Source organism: Elephas maximus, chromosome 4, assembly GCF_024166365.1.
Source record: "Elephas maximus indicus isolate mEleMax1 chromosome 4, mEleMax1 primary haplotype, whole genome shotgun sequence".
Classification (NCBI taxonomy): Eukaryota; Metazoa; Chordata; class Mammalia; order Proboscidea; family Elephantidae; genus Elephas; species Elephas maximus.
This window is the reverse complement of record NC_064822.1, coordinates 57,568,746-57,591,390: the sequence shown is the minus strand read 5'-3', so window position 1 is coordinate 57,591,390 and position 22,645 is coordinate 57,568,746. Positions and strand designations below refer to the sequence as shown.

The 22,645-nt window shown below is 35.8% G+C and overlaps 1 protein-coding gene across 12 annotated transcripts in view; it reads left to right on the top strand.

The window, feature by feature from the left end:
• ERC1 (ELKS/RAB6-interacting/CAST family member 1) overlaps nt 1-22,645 on the top strand; it is a 530,770-nt gene that overhangs the window by 142,052 nt on the left and 366,073 nt on the right. For all 12 annotated transcript variants that reach the window (XM_049885108.1, XM_049885107.1, XM_049885109.1 and 9 more), the window contains one exon: nt 7,094-7,261. In XM_049885108.1, the coding sequence (XP_049741065.1) occupies nt 7,094-7,261 (168 nt within the window). The remainder of the gene's footprint in view (nt 1-7,093; nt 7,262-22,645) is intronic.

Genomic DNA, 22,645 nt, shown 5'->3' with positions numbered 1-22,645 from the left:
CGGCCCAGTGCCCTTCATCCAGCCTCCTTTCTAGATGGGAACAATGGAAATGTGATGGCAGGAAATTATACTTAATAGCCTTAGTTAGACAAGTTGCTTAATTAGGCTGGACTTTGATTTCTTCAGCTTTAAAATGAGTTTAAATTAGGTTGTTTACTTTTTTAAAAAATTTATGAAATATTACAGGATACCAGAAGGTAATATAACAGATACCACTCAGATTTAATATGCATTAATGTTTGACCAGATTAGGTGATCTTTAAAGGTCCTTTAAAAGAAAAACTAAATATTCAATGGAAGATCTAGTTTAAATAGAAAACCCTTGTTAGAATCTCAGATTTTTAGAACTGGTTAGATTAGGAGTAAAGATTTGGAGCTGTCATGGTGGAGGTGATGGTTAAAGCCTAGGATTGAGTTGGTTTCTCCAGAGGAAACTATATAAAGCAAGATGTGAAGATGAAAGAAGATCCACTGAAGAAAACTGAAAAGGTGCAGTCAGAGAGAGAGAAAGGGAGAGGTCATATTGGCAAAGCCAAGAGAAGAATTACAGGGAACAAGCCACTTTTTTGGGGGGGCAACAATTAATTATTACCACTGATATGCAGTTAGATGTAATAAACTGATATGCAGTTAGATACATTTACTAATGTTAAAAAAAAAAAAAAGTTGAGACAGTAACTTGGTGATCAGACATGAGAGGCCAGAACAGCACTGTGTGTAGAGAAAACTTTGTTCTGTTTTTGTTGATGTTGGCATAACCTATTCACCGCAGACCCTGATTCTTGGCACGCTGGGTGGATGCTGTTCCTCTAGCTTAGTTGATGTGAATAAACAAGGTCTTATTCCTCCTGCCAGGAATGGCGTTAGGGTGATGACTGTGTGTCTTGCTAGTCTATGAGGGGTTTTCCTGAATATGTTTTTTGTGGTTTGTAAAATATGGACCTCACGCAAAATTATACTACAAATTTAGTTCACTCCAAACCAAAAGATCAGTGTAGAATTCAGAGTAATTAATCTGGTAGTAGTGAAGTGGTTTTTGTGGTTGTTTTTATCTCACATCTCCAGACCAACACATTTAAATTCTGCATTGCATGAAAAATTTGACCAAGAATAAGTGTATGCAAGTGATTTGAATTGAATACTTAGTAAAGAAAAGATCATTTAGTAAATAGAATATGAACTTGGATGACTTTTGTGCCTAGTATTTGTGATACGAAATATTTTTTGTATTAGACAACGTTTCCAGCAACACTTAAACCAAAGGTTTCTATGCTTATAACAAGAGTTTTCATTTCTTTACCTTTTTCAGTCACCAATTCCTGTGGGTCCCATACCTGACATTCCCTCAAAATGACATGCAGGTATTTATGACTGGCTAGCACTGACACATTCCCAGGTCATTTACCTGACTCAGGGATCTAATATGAAAGTGTAGCTTGGGCACCTCGGTACTTCTGGTAAAGAAGTTGCACACAGGGTCTCACAGATACTGCCTTATGAGGCATTGGTACCATCAAATGGAAGAAACATTTAGAAACAATGAAGGATGTTTTCCTGCTGTGTCGTGATCCCTGACTTGTAGATGAAAAGCCTCTTTATTTTTCTGAATTTGATGTTGGGAAGAAATGGGAAACAAGGAAATTAGGCAATACAGACTTTTCTGCAGGTTTAAATGTCTGAACTTTTTGCCTTTATTATAAGCTAACAGTGTATTTATGTGATACTGGGTAAAATAATGTTTTTTAGGTAAGTTGCTTTGTTTTTTGCTTGTGATTATTGATTAGGTGTATTAAAGGTAGGAATATGTAGCGTACAAAACATAGATTAGAATGTAGACATTAAATGCAAATGATTATTTTTAAATTTTCTGTTACATATAATTTTCTAAGGAGTCCGTATGTGGTGCAAACTATCGCTCAACTATTAGCTGACAGTTTGGGGGTTGGAACCCACCCAGAGGTACCTCAGAAGACAGGCCTGATGATCTGCTTCCAGAAAGCCACATAGCCTTGAAAACCCTGTGAAGCAGTTCTACTCTGTACACATGGGGTCGCCGTGAGTCTGAATCAGCTCAATGGCAACTAACAACAACATACTTTTCTAAGACCCTGACCTCCGTAACTTTGCAGAGGGGTCAAAGGATTCAATAAACACCCTCTTTACTCACTGTGACTGCTGCCCTATTATGCATTCAGCTAGTAGGAACCGAATCTGATACTGTCAAACAGGATTAGTAGCCATGTAGGCTGGCTTGAACTGTGCCTGAATGCCAAGTGGATAAGGGTCAATGGGTTCTCTTGGCTCCTTGAAGCAGTCTGGTTGTTGAATTCATATTCCACAATAGTCCTTGTGGTGGTGGTCCTTTTCTCCCAACTGAATCAGTATTTCAGTCTTTTCTGATATTTCTTCTTTGGACCTTTTTCCTTTCTTTGCGTGGTGGAGTGTTTCTGATAGGTAGACAAATGGAAACTAAGAGTTTTGTTATTTGCACTTTAGAAAAAACCATTAGAGAATGCAGTGATAATCAAGTAATCTAGTTAGTTCATCATTGTTTGCAGTGGGTTTTTATTTTTACCCTAAGGTCTTTAGTGCTGAATCCAGGTACTAAAACTGGAAATTTTAGTATAAGATCTGTTGAATTTACAGAGCTTGACTTATGAAGTTCTTTTCTTTTGTCAGGAAAATACGTTTTCTGTCGTTACAAAATAAGCTTTTATTTTTCCTTGTCCCTGAGGAAAATATTAAGTAGGCTGGCCATCTTGACATACCTTAACTCATAGTTTGCAATTCACAGAATGTTTAAGGGAGGAGCACATTTCTTCAGGTTTGCTTTGATTTCTTTGATGAGCATTTTGTAGTTTTTAGCATACAGATCCTGTACATGTTTTGCTAGATTTATATGTATTTCAATTTTGGGAGGTAATTGTAAATGGTCATAAATTTTAGAAATAGAATTTGAAAGTTGAGTTATTTAATTTTGGCCAATTCATAAAATATCGGCATTTTTTTTTAAAAAAAAAAAGGTATAAATATGCCTTTTATACTTTAGTATTATTTTTATTAAGAAATATCTTAGGCATATAAAAAATGGATAAAACAGTAAAACAAACACTTTAAAATGGTGCCGTGATGTGCAGAAGTTTTAAATTTTAACATAGTTGGTTTTTGTAGTATTTTCCTTTGTAATGTATCCTTTTTATGTCTTAAAACAAAAAATTCTTCCATATCTCAGTGTCTTAAAAGTATTTTTCTGTATTTCCTTCTTAAAGTTTTAAAACATTTTCATATATAGATTCTTATTTCAACCATAATTCTGTTTTGTGTATGATAAATTAAGGCTCTAACTGTCCTTTCCCCCTACATGAGTATCAGTTGTCTAAAAACTGTTGAATACTCTGTCTTTTCCTCACTAATTGCAATGTCACCTCTGTTTTATATCTGTATGGGTCTATTGCTGGGCTCCTATTTCTGTTGCAATGGTCTGTTGATTTATTCCTATGCCAACACCATGCTGTTTTACTATTTTTCCTTTTTAAAATAGCTTTATTGACATAAAATAAGCTGCAAATAATTAAGGTGTCCAATTTGATGACTTTGGACACATACACCTGAAAACCAACACCACAGTCAAGGTAATGAATATTATCTATCACTTCGCAGATTTTTCTTGTATCCCTTCCTTTTGCCCCTCTCTGATATTTCCCACCTCCTCCTTCCCTGCCTTATTCTCTGAAAAGGACTGATGTGCTTTCTGTCCCTGTATTAGTTTGCATTTTCTAGAATTTTACATAACTTGAATCACATAGTATGTACCTTCCCCTTCCCCCTCTTTTTTAATCTGGTTTCTTTGACTCAGTGTAATTATTTTGAGAGTCATTCATGTTTTAACATGTATCGGTACTTCATTTTGAGTTTTATCCATGTTGTGTCCAGGTACCAAAACCTGGATACAGTTATCATATTGAACAGTGCCATAGCATGTATCAATAGTTCATTCCTTTCTGTTACTGACTAGTGTTCTGTTATATGGATGTATCATCACGGTTTATCTGTTCACCCGATAATGGACATTTGGATTGTTACCAATTTTTGACTGGTATGAATGAAGTTGCTCTGACCATCTGTGTACAAGTCTTTGTATATACATATTCTTTCATTCTCTTAGATAAGTACCTAGGCGTGAAATGGCTGGATCACATGGTACGTAGATGTATGTCTGCTGAGCTTTTTAAGGAACTGCCAAACTATTTTCAAAAGTGGTTTTACATTCCCACTATCAGTGTATGAAAGTTTGTGTTTCTACGTACTTGTTGATTCTTGGTATGGTCAGCCTTTTAAATTTAAGCCATTTTAATAGTGTATAGTGATATCTCACTGTGGTTTTAAATTTGCATTTTCCTGATTAGTAATGATGTTGAGGAAACCCTGGTGTCGTAGTGGTTAAGTGCTACAGCTGCTAACTAAAAGGTCGGCAGTTCGAATCCACCAGACACTCCTTGGAAACTCTATGGGGCAGTCCTACTCTGTCCTCTAGGGTCATATGAGTTTCATTTGACTCGATGGCAACGTGTTTAGTTTTTTTTTTTTTTTTTAAATGATGTTGAGGACCTTTTTCATGTGCTTACCTGCCATTCATGTATTTCTTTGGTGAAGTGCCTGTTTATAGCTTTTGCTCATTTTTAAAATTGGTTGTTTTCTTCTTCAGTTTTGAGAGTTCTTTATATATTGTGGATACAAGTCCTTATGAAATATATGACTTGTAAATATTTTTTCTCAGCCTATGGCTTGTCTTTTCATTAAATTATATGGTATGTTAGAAAATAAGTGTTATTAAATGTGTTAAGGATCAAAACTTACATGTGTGGGTTAGTTTCTGGGCTCTATTGCAATGATTATTTGTTTATTTGTGTACCAATATCATGCTCTTATTATTTTTTATTAGCTGTGTAATAAGTCTTGGTGTTTTGTAGTATTAGTCTCCTTTGTTCTTTTTCTTCTTGCTTTGCACTTTGAGTAGTTTCTATTGCTATATTTTCAAGTTCACTAAACTTTTTTTCTGTAATGCCTAATCTGTTCATCTCATCCAGTATGTTTTTTATCTCAGACATTGGTAGTTTCCTTTTCACCTTTTTAATTTTTTTAATGTCTCTACTACCCATAGGGTGAGGTGAAGAAAGCAGACATGATGAAAAAGGGGAGTAGAGAGATAAAGTGAGGTAAATGACAAAAGAAATAAGGACGCTTTTTATAAATCAGAGCTTGTGCTATGGACAAAGAGTAGATTTGGTAGGAGTAGGAGAAAAAAGAATATACAGTGTTTGTGATTCAGAAAAAAGATTTTCAGAGTTTGGAAGTTCTTAGGTGGACCTTTCCAGGAGATAGTAATGTTAATCACATATGATTTATTGATGTAGAATAGAGGTAAATTAGAGGTGAGAGTGTTTGTTGAGAGGGCATGGTAGAACTTGTCGTAAAGAATTATAAATGAGATCTGAAAAGATTGCTTCCCCAAATACTTGCTTGGTGAGACTCTTGGCACAGAAGTAGTTGGTGGAAATGTAGTTCAGCCGAGTGAAATCTGGTTTATCTACATATTTTTCCTTTCCAAAATAGTCCAGCATAATTTGTAAGTACTTAATGACTTAGCTATAGTAGTCTCAATTAAGACTGTTCTCCTAGGAAGTTTTCTGTAGAATTTACTGAGCAGTATGTACGACTCTACACACAGTACTGATTTTCAGTTACCTTGTAGTTCAGTATAATATTAGATCATTCTTGACAGTTTTGCCATACTTTCAGTGTGAGTCATTACTTATATTACCTGCTTTTCTTTTGCGGGTTAATCAGTAGTTAGACAGGAAAACCATATAGGATAAGTTAATGATGAGAGGTGTTTTATAGAAACATACTTGGTATCTTAGATTTGTATTGTCCAATACAATAACTAACAGCCACATGTGGCTGTTGAACAATTGAAATGTAGCTTACTAGTATTTCAAATTGAGATGTGATGTAAATGTAAAATATAGACTGAACTTTGAAGGCTTAGTACAAAAAAAAAGAATGTAAAATAACTAATTAATAATTCTTATATGGATTACATGTTGAAATGAAAATATCTTAGATATATTGGGTTAAAGAAAATAGATTATTAAAATTGATTTTACCTGTTTCTTTTTTATTTTTTAATGTGGCTACTAGAAAATTTAAAATTACATATGTGGCTTGCATATATGCCTCACATTGTATATCTGTGGAACAGCCCTGTCTTACTTAAAAGAAATCCACCTCCATGTTTTGCTGTAATCAAATGTGTAAATGTTTGCTGAATTATTATTCCTTAGTGGAAAAGCAGAACACACACAAAAAATTAGTGTGTAAGTATGCATGGGATAACTAAAAGCTGGATAAAATTAGCTGTCATTGGTTTATAAAATGTTAGTAGATTTCTAGTTATGTTAAAGTTATATCTAATGAAAGCTATTAAACTCCAGGAATAATTGAAACGAGATACCAGAATTTAGCTGATTAGTTTTGGGGTCTGAAAGTAGGCCTTTGTTTCTGCCTTGTATGGATAACTAATTGTATTCTTATATTCTGTCCTAGAAGTATCACACCCTGGGGGTAGATTGTATTTTCTCATACAGCAGTGTCATGATTTTAGGTTTCCTGGAGCAGAAATGCTAATTCTTGAACCTTACCCCCTGCTGAATCAGAAACTGATGGCTGGGCCTGGAGGTCTGTGTTTTAATAAGTCCTCCAGGTGATTTTGATGGACAAAAAGTTAGAGAAATTACTTTTCTAGAAGTAGAAAACTCAACTTCTTTATAACCTTTTTATAGCAATTCTCTATTTTGTCTCCTTGATTCAGAGCTATGTATTCTGGTATAATCTGTGTAAGTTTAACTGACTTAAAATGTATAAAAGTGCCCACAAAGTTGTAGAGTTAATTTCTAAATGGTAACAATTAAATTTAGAGAAGTATTTTATTTGATTCTAATGAAAGATTTACTATATAAGTAGCATTTGGACAACTACAGGCATTATAGTCCTTTCCTTTAAAATAGTCATATGTAAACTTTTGCATTCTTAGGTGGATGCCCTCCGATTGCGTTTGGAAGAGAAGGAAACCATGCTGAATAAAAAGACAAAACAAATTCAGGAAATGGCTGAGGAGAAGGGGACACAAGCGGGAGAGATACATGACCTTAAGGATATGCTGGATGTGAAGGAGCGGAAGGTTAATGTTCTTCAGAAGAAGGTGAGGTGCAGGTATCTGACTTCAGTGCCCTACCTCTGGCACACGTCCTTGTTCCTACCACTGAGTTATACCTAAGAGCTGTCAAAATTTCTTTTTCATCCCTCTTTTTATATTTTTGAGGTTAGTAATTGAAACTGTTTTTGCAGTAGATAGTTAAAACTGCTCTGCATATTCAGTTTTTAAAATTTTAAAATAAACACTATTAGTATGTTTCAATAGCATTTTCCATGCTATTGTTTCTGTTACGTAACTTGTCAATTGCCTAAGTGTTTTGAATTGACATTCTTCTACCTCTTCTTATCCTCTTTTATAGGAACTGTAATGCCATGATAGTTGCCACTCTATCTACGTGATTAATAAGATGACAAATTTGAATAGAAAAACATGGCTACTGTAATTTATCATGTAGCTGTGTCAAGGCAGGGAAGAATTTCTTTTCTCCTTTCCCTTAATTGTTATTCGAAAGAGACTAACATTGGAATAAATAGGAAAAGTACTAATAACAACCATCCCTTCCCCCCGCCTTTCTTTTTTTTTTTAGCTTTTAAGTAAGGGGTGCCCTTGAGGTAACAGTTATATTAGCCAGTGGTATATATTGTTCATATCTGTCAGGTGATAAATTAGAAATGTTTGTCATTGTCCCAGTTTATTTTTAACCTCTGACAGTAGTCCAAGAATAAAACTCTTTACTAAACCTCAAATTCATCTTTTATATACAGAGGATCATGTCGTATAGCTGTAGTTTATATGAGTTTATTTTTCATTTGTTGTCCATAAATAATCATAAAAATTTGAATGCTCTAAATATAGTTTGACTCTATCTTGTTTGGAAACCCTGGTAGAGCATTGGTTAAGAGCTATGGCTGCTAACTAAAAGGCTGGCAGTTTGAATCTATCAGGTACTCCTTGGAAACCCTATGGGGCAGTTCTACTCTGTCCTTTAGGGTCACTATGAGTCAGAATTGATTCAGTGGCAAATGGGTTTTTTTTTTTTGTTTATATTTTGTTTAATGGGTACTAATTTATTGTTTTAAATTTTACACATATTTGTATCCTTCTTTTCATCTTCCCCCCAACTACGCAGTTCCCCTTATCTGTTTCTTATGTATCTTTCCAGAAACTTCCTGCACCTATTAAACAAAAATGTATTCTTTTTGTTTACCTGTTTTTTAAATCTTCCAGAAACATTTAAAGCGTACTCCATATACAAGCAAAAATGTGTGTTTAAACACAAATGGCACCCATTCCTCATTGTCTGCTCCTTCTTTTTTTTTCAGTTAATATATTTTGGAGCTCCTACTAAGGGTTTTTTTAAATGATGGCATTGTGTATATGTACTACAGTTTATTTAATACGATTTCTACTGAGGGACATTTAATTTGTTTCAAATTGTCTGCTTTTACGTAAAATGCTGCAGTAAAAAATGCTGTACATATTTATTCTATCCCTGTGTAAAGTATATTTCTTGGATAAATTCCCTGAAGTAGAATTGCTAGGTGAAAGGATATGTACATTTAATTTCGATGTATTTTGCCAAGTAGGGTTAGAAAGGATTTACCAGCTTTTATTCCCACCATCAGTGTATGAAAGTGCCATTTTCTCCCACATACTTGTCTAGAGTGTGTTCACAAACTTTTTGATATTTTTGCCACTTTGATAGGTGAGAAAACATTATGTCAGTGTAGTTGCAGTTTTTTCTTTATAAGTAAGGTTGAGTGTGTTTTTATATGTTTAAGATTTCTTTTTATTTTTTCTGTAAATTACCTGTTCCTATACTTTATGTATTTGTATTTTTTTTTAAATTGATTTGTAGGATTTCTTTACCCAATTAAAAAGTTAACTGTTTTTAGTCTTGATGTGAGTTCCCGATATATTTTGTGTTCAGCTTTGACTTTGTGAGTGAGTGTGTGTGTAAAATGTATCAGACTTTTTTTATATTTATCAGTTGATACATATATATGTATTTTCTTGTACTTTAGATGAAGGTTTACAGAACTAGCTTCTCATTAAACAGGATCGACTCGACAGCACTGGATTATATTGTTTTATGACATTGGTTAACAACCCCACAACATGTCAACATTCCCCTTCTTGACCTTGGGTTCCCTATTACCAGCTTTTTTATCCCCTCCTGCCTTCTAGTCCTTGCCCCTGGGCTATTGTGCCCCTTTAGTCTCGTTTTGTTTTATGGGCCTGTCTAATCTTTGGCTGGCGGGCGAGCCTCAGGAGTGACTTTAGTACTGAGCTAAAAGGGTGTATGGGGGCCGTACTCTTGGGGTTTCTCTAGTCTCTGTCAGGCCAGTAAGTCTGGTCTTTTTTGGTGAGTTAGAATTTTGTTCTGTATTTTTCTCTAGCTCTGTGCGGGACTCTCTATCGTGATCTCTGTCAGAGCAGTCAGTGTTAACCAGGCACCACCTAGTTGTACTGGACTCAGCCTGGTGGAAGCCATGGTAGGTGTGGTCCATTAGTCATGTGGACTAATCCTTCCCTTGTATCTTTAGCTTTCTTCATTATTACTTGCTCCCGAAGGGGTGAGACCAGTGGAGTATCTTAGATGGCCTCTCACAGGCTTTTAAGACCCCAGATGCCACTCACTAAAGTAGAATGTAGAACATTTTCTTTTATAAACTATGTTATGCCAGTTGAGCTAGATGTTCCCCAAGACCATGGTTCCCACAGCTCAGCAATTCCGTCCCTCAGGAAGTTTGGATGTGTCTGTGGAGCTTCCGTGACCTTCCTTGTACAAGTTGTGCTGGCTTCCCCAGTATTGTGTACTGTCTTACCCTTCACCAAAGTCAGTTGATATTTTTAAGGCTTCTGTGACATACTTCAAAAGTTCCATTTTAGCATGTTTCTTCTATTGATTTGTCTGTGCATTCAATACTACTTTGCTTTAATTATTGTGTTTTTTAAAAAAAAATCTTAACTAATAAGGCGATTTCCTTTCTTGCTACTCTTCTTTTTTAGAGATATTTTAACTATTTTTGTTTGCCCATTTTTCTGTATGAAGTTTAGAATCATCTTGTCTCAACCCTTGGCTCCCATTCTTTCTGTGGTGTTTTTCATTGGGATTGTGTGGAATTTGTAGAATAATTAATTTAGAGAGAATTGACAATTGTGGTTTCATGAGCTCAGGTTTTGTGTTCCTCAGAAGTGTTTTAATGAAGCTTCATATAGATCTTGTACATTTTTAAAGTTTATTACTAGATTTTCTGTCTGTTGTGAACAGGGTTATATTCATTGTCTTCTAACTGCTTTTTGTTGGTTTTTTAATATGTGAAGGCTTGTGATTGCTATGTTTTATGCTTAGTTACCATACTGAATTCTCTTAAGGTTTGGATTGATTTTTCTTTTAGTTGATTCTTTTTGGTTTTCTAAGTATATAATAATACTATTTTCAAATAATTATTATTTTAATGTCTTCTGTTTTAATGTCTGCATTTCATTTCGTTCTCTCCTCTAATTATGTATACTAACTAAATAATAATGGTGATAATGGACATCTATGTTTTATATCTGATCTGAATGGGAATCCTTTTAATTGTCTCCCTCAAGTATGTTGCTTACTTTTGGATAAAAATTCATAGATATATCACGTTAAGGATGTATCCATCTAAGTCAAATGAGTTTCTTCAAAGATCGGGACTTTAACGGATGTCAAATTTTAACACATGCCTTTTTGACAGTCATGTTTAGTGGGCCTTTTTTTTTTTCCTTTTGATCTTTCAATATAGTGACTTAAAATAGTAGACTATTCTGAACCATTCGTCCATTTCTGATCCACTTGATCATTGTGTATTTTTCTTCTTTTGTGCTGCTTACGTATTTAGTTCTTATTAGGCACAATAAAATGTCGAGAGAAATCTGACTTTTAGCAGACTAGGATTTATTCAGTTATTTTAATATGATTAATAATAAATCATTAGCTTCTTGTGCTTTCAGTCTCCTATTAAACTTTTCCTTTAGCATAGGATGTTACCAGTAAAAATGTTAGTATCCTAAATTTCATTGTTTATCATAGTGGTGGTGTTGGTGGGGGAGGGTGATTTAATTCATCTGGTGGCGTACAATGCAAGTCTCTGAAAGCATTTTTTTGCACAGACTTGTTTCACTACTGTGTTCAGAGCATCTATGTCTGCTGTAGGCAGATTACACCTGAAATGTTGATGACATGCTGGATTATCACTTTTTTAGATCATATTCTTAGGGACGTATATTTGACTTTTGAAACATTTATTATCCAGCCCCTTTTCCGTTGGCTCTCATTATATAGAATGACTTCATTTGAAACCAAAATGGAGAAAAATAGCATGGGTCTGTGGTCATTACTAAACTTTGCCTTTAAGGTCGTAAGAACATGACAGCAAGTTACTAAAGAAGTCTTAAAATAATGACTGTCACTGGAAAAAAGATATATTGGTTAGAACCCAAAGGCTGTTTGTAAATGATGCATTTCTTGTTCTAACTAGGTAAAAAGAACTTTTTTTTTTGAGCGTTTTTAATAACTGGAGTAGAAGTCTGAAGTTAGAACTAACACTTCATTATGAGTCGGAATCGACTTGATGGCAACAGGTTTGGCTTGGTGTTTTATTCTTAAGTAATCATAGTTCTAAAAATAAAACCTAACACTGTGCTAGTTACTTTATATCTATAATCTTATCTAATCCTTACAACCCTGTGGAAGTAACTTTTATTTATTTATTTATTTTAATTTTTGTTGTTCTTTCAGTGAAAGTTTACAAGTCAGTCTCTCATACAAAAATTTAATACACTTTGCTGTATACTCCTGGTTGCTCTCTCTCTAATGAGACAACATCTGTATTTCTGTATCCATTCATCCAGCTTCTGTCCCCCTCTGCCTTCTCATCTCCCCTCCAGACAGGAAATGACCACATAGTTTCATGTGTCTACTTGAGCCAAGAAGCTCACTCCTACCAGTATCATTTTTTATCCTATAGTCCAGTCCAATCCCTGTCTGAAGAGTTGACTTTGGGAATGGTTCCTGTCTTGGGCTAACAGAAGGTCTGGGGACCATGACCTCTGGCATTCTTCAAGTCTTAGTCAGACCATTAAGTCTGGTCTGTTTACAAGAATTTGAGGTCTGCATCCCACTGCTCTCCTGCTCCCTTGGGGCTTCTCTGTTGTATGCCCTGTCAGGGCAGTCATCAGTTATAGCCAGGCACCATCTAGTTCTTCTGGTCTCAGGCTGATGTAGTCTCTGATTTACCTTGGTGGCGTAGTGGTTAAGTGCTACAGCTGCTAGCCAAAGGGTCGGCAGTTCAAATACGCCAGGTGCTCCTTGGAAACTCTATAGGGCAGTTCTACTCTGTCCTATAGGGTCGCTATGAGTTGAAATCGACTTGACGGCACTGGGTTTGGCTTTTTTTTTTTTTGGTTTCTGTCTCTTGGGCTCATATTTTCCTTACGTCTTCAGTGTTCTTCATTCTCCTTTGCTCCAGGTGGGTTGAGACCAATTGATGCATCTTAGACGGCCACTTGCTAGCATTTAAGACCCCAGACGCCACTCTCCAAAGTGAGACGCATAATGTTTTCTTAATAGATTTTATTATGCCGGTTGACCTAGATGCCCCCTGAAACCATGGTCCCCAAGCCCCCGGCCCTGCTACGCTGGCCTTCAAAGCATTCAGTTTATTCAGGAAACTTCTTTGCATTTTGGCTTAGTCCAGTTGTGCTGACCTTTCCTGTATTGTGTATTTTCTTTCCCTTCATCTGAAATAGTTCTTGTCTACTATCTAATTAGTGAATACCCCCTGCCTCCCTCCCTCCTCACTCTCATAACTGTCAAGGAATACTGTCTTCTCTGTTTAAACTATTTCTTGAGTTCTCATAATAGTGGTCTCAAAGAATCTTTGTCCTATTGGAACTGGCTTCACTCAGCATAATGCCTTACAGATTCCTCCGTGTTATGAAATGTTACATGGATTTATCATTGTTCTTTATTGAAGCGTAGTATTCCATTGTGTGACTATGCCATAATTTATTGATCCACTCATCCGTTGATGGGCACTTTGGTTGCTTCCATCTATTTGCTTTTGTAAATAGCACTGCGATAAACATGGGTATGTATATATCTGTTCGTGTAAAGGCTCTTATTTCTCTAGGATATATTCCAAGGAGTGGGATTGCTGGATCGTATGGTAGTTCTATTTCTAGCTTTTTAAGGAAGCACCAAATCGATTTCCAAAGTGGTTGTACCATTTGACATTCCCACCAGCAGTGTATAAGTGTTCCAGTCTCTCCACAACTTCTCCAGCATTTATTATTTTGTGTTTTTTGGATTAATGCCAGCCTTGTTGGAGTGAGATGGAATCTCATTGTAGTTTCGATTTGCATTTCTCTAATGGCTAATGATCGTGGGCATTTCCCAATGTATCTGTTAGCTACCTGAATGGCATCTTTAGTGAAGTACCTGTTCATATCTTTTGCCCATTTTTTATTTGGGTTGTCTTTTTGTAGTTGAGTTTTTTGTAGTATCATATAGATTTTAGAGATCAGACACTGATCAGAAATGTCACAGCTAAAAACTTTTTCCCAGACTGTAGGTAATCTTTTTACTCTTTTGGGTGAAGTCTTTGGATGAGCATAGGTGTTTGATTTTTGGGAGCTCCCAGTTACCTAGTTTCTCTTCTGTATTGTTAGTAATGTTTTGTATACTGTTTATGCCATGTATTTGAGCTCCTAGCATTGTCCCTATTTTTTCTTCCATTATCTTTATTGTTTTAGATTTTATATTTAGGTCTTTGATCCATTTTGAGTTAGTTTTTGTGCATGGTGTAAGTTATGGTTCTTGTTTCATTTTTTTGTAGATGGATATCCAGTTATGCCAGCACCATTTGTTAAAAAGACTGTCTTTTCCCTATGTAACTGACTTTGGGCCTTTGTCAAATATCAGCTTCTCATATATGGATGGATTTTTGTCTGGATTCTCAATTCTGTTCCATTGGTCTATATATCTGTTGTTGTACCAGTACCAGATTGTTTTGACTATTGTCCGGTATAATAGGTTCCAAAATCAGGTAGTGTGAGGCCTCCCACTTTGTTTTTCTTTTTCAGTAATGCTTTACTTATTTGTGGCCTCTTTCCCTTCCATATGAAGTTGGTGATTTGTTTCTCCATCTCATTAAAAAAAATGTCGTTGGAATTTGGATTGGAATTGCATTGTATCTATATGGCTTTTGGTAGAAGACATTTTTACAATGTTAAGTCTTCCTATCTATGAGCAAGGTATGTTTTTCCACTTACGTAGCTCTCTTTTGGTTTCTTGCAGTAGTGTCTTGTAGTCTTTTACATCTGTGGTAAGTATTTTATTTTCTTGGGGCCTACTGTGAATGGTATTGATTTGATGATTTCCTCTTGTTGGTGTAGAGGAATTCAACTGATTTTTGTATGTTTACCTTGTATCCTGATGGCTCTGCTGAGCTCTTCTATTAGTTTTAGTAGTTTTCTGGAGGATTCTTTAGGGTTTCTGTGTATAAGATCGTGTCATCTACAAATAGAGATACTTTTACTTCTTCTTTTTCAATCTGGATGCCCTTTATTTCTTTATCTAGTGTGGCAGTAACTTTTAAATCCTGATTGTTCTATCACAATCAGTGGCTTTCAGATTTTTGGATCATGACACATAGTAAGAAATACGTTTTACACCATGACCCAGTATATACACACATCTATATCCACATATAGATATAATTCTTTAGAGAGATGCAGCTAAAGCAAAAATTTCACAAAATATGCTTACCGTTACTGTATCTGATGTACTTTGTTCTACCTCCTCCTACTCCTTAAATAAAAAATGTTAGTCCTGACCCATTAAGTTGATTTCAGTGTCTGCTAATAAACCAGTTTTCCCCTTGGTATCCTGTCTCCCATACTATCCCAGTCCTTCGCCCCAAAGCAAAATCAAACAAACAGAAAAGCAACAATAACAACCACCAATCAAAAAACCAGGACGTGTTATACGTTAAGAGAGGTTCATTTGCACAAATTTGTTTAGCTAGAAAACGATGGTTTCCTACTACAACAACTTTCCTGTTGGGAGGATTATGTGGTGATGTGTTAAAGCTTTTTGACACTAAATAGCATCATATAAATATTATATGTATTATCTTTGTTGAGCCTGTTCAGTTTTCACAGGAGGGCCAGTAATTGTGCTTTTTCAACTGTACTACCCTGCTCTACACTGCCTCCGTTACTTGTCACGTTACAAACTTTGATTTGTCTTAAAACAGACATCAGATAGATGACAACACAGCTACATTCAAAACTGGTTTAGATTAATATGCTTCTTTTAAGATAGTTATCTCTGTATGTATTATTTTCAGTGCTTAGAGCCTTTGTGTTTTGTCTAATTATTTTGTTGTAGAATTTAGCATAGTAACATGGTCAGAATCAAATTTGTAATGTATTTCCTGGACAATTGTTTGCTGAGAGTATAGAGGCAGCTTTAATTTTTAAATCCACATAAGCAAAATTGCTGTATTATGTTTAGAGATAGTTGGAAGTTCTCGGAGGATTTACATAATTTTCATTATATTAAAATGACTAATATTTAAAAGGAGCAATTCATTTTTTTCTTGCTAAAACATGCAGTTTTGTATATTTTTAGGGAGGAGAAACAACTTTTTCCACATTTTCATTCAAACATTAAATGTCGGAGCAGCATTTATTATTGCACTGTAGTCATATTTTTAAACTATCCGTGGGACCAGGGAAAGAAGAGTGGTGCAGATAGCTGGAACTTAGTTTAAATTCTATGTTATATCTTTTTTTTTGTTTGTTTCTCAAGACACATCTAGCACAAAATGTATGTGTTATGCTGTATAGAGACAAGAAAGAGATTGACAGTTTGAAAAGTCTCATGGAGGCAGAGTGTATTACTTGAGCAAGAATTTAGAGTAACTGAATATTATTATTATTTTGTTTTCATGCTTTTGCGTGCTCTGTGGGTTGCTGGGGAATAGCATGGGTGATGGTGGAGTAAACATTAAAAAAAATTGCCTACCTAATATTATTTAAAGATTAACCTCTGTCCTGACGGATTGTGAATAGAGGGTCCTGGACAGAGCTGGAGAAAAATGTAGAACAAACTTCAAACTCACAAAAAAAGACCAGACTTACTGGTCCGATGAAGACTGGAGAAACAGTGAGAGTATGGCCCCCAGACGTCCTTTTAACTCAATATTGAAGTCCTTTTAACTCTTGAGGCTCACCCTTCAGCCAAAGATTAGACAGGCCTATAAAACAAACAGTAATACATGTAGCTCAACCAGGTATATGAGACTAAATGGGCACACCAGCCCAGGGGCAAGGACAAGAAGGCGGGAGGTAACAGGAGAGCTGGGTGAATGGAATTGGGGAACCCAAGATCAAAAAGGGGAACGTTGACACATCGCAGGGTTGGCAGCCAATGTCACAAAATAATATGCATGTTAATTGTTTAATGAGAAAATAATTTGCTGCAAACCTTCACCTAAAGCACTGTGTGTATGTGTATATATATACATATATACACACGCACGTATATATTTGTGAAAAAACAAAATGAAACTAGCTTCTGGTACTATAATCTTATGACTATCACTGAGACCTTAAGAAGAACAGAATCATCGTTGTGAGTTAAGGCAAGGTTGCTTTGGATATATTTGGGGGAATTCATAGTGCACTGTCTTACAGTTTATTGTGCAAAGCATTTGGTATTGGATGACATGTTTGTAAATGTGTGTGTTAACTTTAAACACAGTGGACGTTTGAAGCAGCTCTCCCAGACAATGCCAAACATCGTAATAATGAAGGAACTCAGATGCAGTTTGGATGTACTTATGTGTGAAAACTACCTAGCCCATACTTCCCTTGTTCTTTTTTTTTCTTTCCCAACCTTGAATAAGCTAGTAGGAACAATATCCTGCCTTTATTCCCAGATAGAAGCTTTCTTTTGATAGTTAAAGCATTGAAAGTAGAATAGGAGAACTAAAATGTTTTCTAAAAACAGACCATATTGGTAGGGAAAGGACAAATTCAGAGGTGTTTGTAACTCTTTTTATATTTAAACAATTGCTTATAAACTGGCTAAACAGAATTAAGTCTGATTTGAGCCATTCTTACTGCTAATATTCATTTTTGGGTCATGATGTCTCATACTTTTTATTAAGACTCAATGCCTTAAGATCCCTGGGGTGTAAAAAAATAATTTGGGTCAACATCAGCAGCGATGAGTCAGGCTGATTGTATGCATCCCTGATACGATGTAATGGAAATGGCACACCACCTCTGTTGTCCTCCTCCTAGAAACTCACAACCCCAGACTAATCATGAGAAAGACGTCAGACAAATCCAAGCTGAGAAACATTCCGCAAAGTACCTGATCGGTACTCCCCTAATTGTTATATATTTAAAAAATTTATTATTTCAGAGATACTCAAAAGTATAGAGAGTAATATAAGTAACTGTATTCAGTTTAAGAAGTAAAATTTCAAATAAAGTTGAACTTCCCTGGCATATCATTCCTTGATATTCCCCTCTATTCTATCCCAGAAACAACACTTGATCTTGGTGTTCATGTGTGTCCCTGTGCCTTATGTTAGGGTGCATAATTAAATACTTTTACAGCCTATGTGGAGTTCCTGGCCAACATAAACAGTTAAGTGCTCGACTACCAGCTGAAAGGTTGCCAGTTCGAACCTACCCAGAGGCACCTTGGAGGACAGGTTTGGAGATCTGTTTCTGAAAGGTCACAGCCTTGAAAACCCTATGGAGCAGTTCTACTCTGCACATGTATGGTTGCCATGCATCAGAATTGACTTGACAACAATGTGTATGTACTCTGAAAAAATTAATGTAAGAAGAGAAATACACATGGCAAATAAATGTGAGAAATTGTTCAACACTATTGCAATGAGAATATACAATAAGACCATGTTGAGATACCGATTTATACTTACCATTTCATGCTAGATTGGCAAAAGTTAAAGCCTGACAATACCAAGTGTTGGTAAGGATGGCAGTTGGATGCCTCACATGCTGTTGTTGGGTGTTTAAATTGATGCTACTACTTCTGAAGACATTTATCTTGTTAAATTAAATATGAGTACCCTCTGGCCCCAGGAGATGTGTAGTAACCTAGGTGATATTAGAAAACAAACAAAAAGTCCTGGCACTATGCAAATGTTCACTAACAGAAGAATGAGTAAATAAATTGTGATATTTTATAGCAGTCCATGTGAATGAACTATAGCTACATGCAGCAATATAGATGAAATCTTAGAAATATTATGTGAAAAACAAGTCATGGAAGATACCTTTTTTTTTTTTTTAAGCTCAAATATAAACAAAACAGCATTATAATATTTAGGGGCATATGTGGTAAAAATATTATTATTTAAGCTAAGGGAATATTCAGGATAAAAATTCAGGAAAGCTGTACAGTTCTTATGATGATGCCTGGAATGTGAGCAACATGATACACTCAACTATTTTTGGCTTTGTCAGGGCCTCTACCACTCACCCATGTTTTCCTGTGTTTCTAAGCAGTTTATATGTTTGTATTCACTGAAATATTCTTTGATTTTTCTCCTTACTGAGCACATTTATAGTTGCACTATCAAAATTATCCTTGCAGGCTTCCTAGAAGTCCTAATCTTCCTAAACTGCCTTCATTTCATGCATCCAGTTTAGCACCCTCTGCTATATGCTAGGCACTATGCTGACTATAAAGTCAAATGAGATGTGATCTTCCCTCTCAAGAGTTCCAGAGTTGTGGGAGTTAAGGACTTTATGATAGAAGTACAAATGGAGTACACTGGGACACACAAAAGGGTGTTTTAAATTTGACCTTGAGGAAAAGGAGTCTAAAAAAGTCTTAGGAGCCTTATCTTACAAGATGAATGAAAGTTTGCTAGGTAGATAAGGAGGGTGATGGGAACATTTGAGGCCTGGAGAGCAGTATGAATAAAAATGTGGAGGAGTGTTATTTTCTAAAGTGTCTTACCCTAGAATTAGACTTCTGTTCTTCAATTTTGAAATATGCATTCATAACAATCTGTAGTAGAGCTCTGCCTCTGATCTTTCCTTTTTTATCATATACTCTGAGATTATCTGATCTCTTGGCAATTATGCCCAATTCTTAATGAGAATGATTTCAGTATATGTAGTCAACTTTATTGTCCTGTTTATTTTGGAAACCAAAAAATTGAATTCACTTTTTTTTTATTTCTCAGTGCCTGAAGTTTTTCATTGGAAAGCTTTAGGAATTTATCTGCAATGGGGATACTGAAGTATAATCTTTCAGGTAGAACTTTAGATATCCCAGGAGATGCCTTAATACTGTGTAGCATTTAACCTAGTTTGCTTCTTCATTCAGAAACTTATCCCGTAGGGTATAATAACTCTCCTTTCATCCTTTTCTTGTTCTCTGGCATCTGTTATTCTCTAATCATTTCTTTTATAAATGTTATTTATTGTAGAAATATCATTGTAATTTTTAAGAAGGAATGCTAAGAACACTGTGTTTCTTTGGCATTCATCTAGATATGCACTGAAAAAAATTTTTCTGAGCGTAATGACAGCTATGACAATAGCTGGATTGTGAGTGACACACCCTGGACTATTTTTGGTTCTCTCTGGGCCACTGCTGCCGACCCGTAGTCTCCTAGTTTCTAGGTAGTGAACATATTTGCATGCACTGGCATAACCGATGCTCAGAGAATGAAGTGGAACAATAGCAGATGGCCAAGCATGTCATACAATAGGATTAGTATTGGGCGCCGCCTTCCCAGAGCTCTCCCCTATGGTTTGAAGTAGTTTTGTGTTACAGTAAATTTCTTATCTTTATAATAAATCACTGACCTGGAAAATGTAATTGAGCATTCGAATCTGAGCTGCATTGAAACTCTGTGTAAAATTGTACAGCTTCTTGCTTGATTGATTATAAATGATAATGTAGCTTGGAGTTTAATTTGCTTACGCAGATGCTATCAACATTCCCTTCTGTGCTCTGTAACTTCCGTTTATTTCACTTTGCTTGCTTCTCCAGTCTCCTGGTTTTTCGTATTTAGAGTTTTAGATTTAACGGTAGCAGAAAGCTGATTTAGAATTAGAAGAGGTTCTTTGTCCTAGTTTAGTTCTATAAGTCTCCTCTGTCACGTTGTTTGGGGCAGAACGTCAGAATGACTATATTCTCCATATGTTTTATTTGTTTTCTGTGGCATTTTGGGTAATGTGGTGGTTAGTTTCTTCATCTTTCCATATTATAAAAAGGGAAGGAGAATATGTTTTATTATAAAAAATCATAAAAACAATTTTAATAATTTATTCAGAGAAAATGAATTTTGTTTTTAAAATGTTGCCATTTTATTTTTAGCAAGGATTTTTTCTGATATTTTCTTTTATATATCTACATTTTTTATTGTGCTTTAGGTGAAATTCTACAGCTCAAGGTAATTTCTCATTCACAAATTTATATACATATTGTTGTGAGACGTTGGTTTTGCAATCCCTGCAATGTGACAGCACTCTCTACCTTTGTACCCTGGGTTCCCTGTGTCCATTTGTCCAGTTCCAGTCCCTTCCTGCCTTCACATCCTGCTTTTGGACAGAGCTACCCATTTGGTCTCTTATATCTGATTGAGCTAAGAATCACGTTCCTCATGTGTATTATGTTTATTTTATAGGCGTGTCTAATCTTTATCCGAAAAGTGGGCTTCGGGAGTGGTTTCAGTTCTAAGTTAACAGAGTGACCAGAGGCCATAGTCTTGGGAGTTCCTCCAGTCCCTGTCATACCAATAAAAAAATAAATAAACCTGGTATATTTTTGTGGTTTGAATTTTGTCCTACACTTTTCTCCTCCTCTCTCCAGGACTCTCTGTTGTGATCCCTGTCAGAGGGGTTGGTGGTGGTAGCCAGGGACCATTTAGTTCTTTTGGGCTCAGGCTGGTGGAGGCTCTGGTTCATGTGATCATTTAGTCCTTTGACCTAATATTTTCCTTGTGTCTTTGATTTTCTTCATTCTCCTTTGCTCCAGATGGGATGGGGCCAACAGATGTATCTTAGATGGCTACTTGCAAGCTTTCAAGACCCCAGATGATACTCACCAAGGTGGAATGTAGAACATTTTCATTATATCCTTTGCCCAATTTTAAATAGGATTATTTGTCTTTTTGTTATACAATTGACTTAGATGTCCCCTGAGACTGTGGTCCCCAGCCCCTAGCCCCAGCAATTTGTTCCCTTAAGGTGTTTAAGTGTGTCTGGGAGGCTTCTGTGCCTTTGCTTTGATCAAGTAGCACTGACTTCCCCTATATTGTGTGTTGTCTTTCCCTTCACCAAACTTGACATACGTTTACTATTTAGTAAACATAGTGATTTCCCTTCCCTCTCCCTTCCCACCCTTGTGACCATTGAAGAATGTTTTCTTTTCCTCTGTGTAAACCTTCTCCTGAGTTCTTATAAAAGTGGTCTCATACAGTATTTGTCTTTTTGTGACTGTCACTCGGCATAATACCCTCCAGACTCATCCATGTTGTGAGATGTGACGGATTCATCATTGTTCCTTGTCATTGCATAGTATTCCATTGTGTGTATGTACTATAATTTGTTTATGCGTTCATCTGTTCATGGGCATTTGGGTTGTTTCCATCTTTTTGCTGTTGTACATAGTGGTGCAGTGAACATGGGTGTGCATATGTCTATTTTTGTGATGGCTTTTATTTTTCTAGGATACATTCCTAGGAATGGGATTGCTGGGTCGTATGGTATTTCTCTTTCTAGTTTCCTAAAGAAGAGCCAAATCATTTTCCAAAGTGATTGTACCATTTTCCATTCCCCTCAGCAGTGCATAAGAGTTCCAGTCTCCCCACAACTTCTCCAGCATTTGTTATTTTGTGTGTTTTAGTTTAGTGCCAGTATTGCGGGGGCGAGATAGTATCTCATTGTAGTTTTGATTTGCGTTTCTCTCATGGTTAACGATGGTGAGCATTTCCTCATGTGTCTGTTAGTGGCCTGAATGTCTTCTTTGGTGAAGTGTCTATTTATGTCCTTTGCCTATTTTTAATTGGATTATTTGTCTTTTTGTTATTGCGGTATTGAAATATTTTGTAGATTTTAGAGATTAGACCCTTGTCAGATATGCTATAGCCAAAATTTTTTTCCCAGTTTGTAGGTCCTCTTTTTGCTCTTAATGGTGAAGTCATTTGATGAGTATAAATGTTTAATTTTTAAAAAGTTCCCAGTTACCAGGTTTCTCTTCCGGTGTCATTTTGATATTTTCTAAATGCTATTATTTTTAAGTCACAACCTAGCTGTTGACCAAGCTTAGTTAAGAGAAGACCAGGTCAGATCCTAATCAAATTTTGAGTTGAAATTTATTTAGGC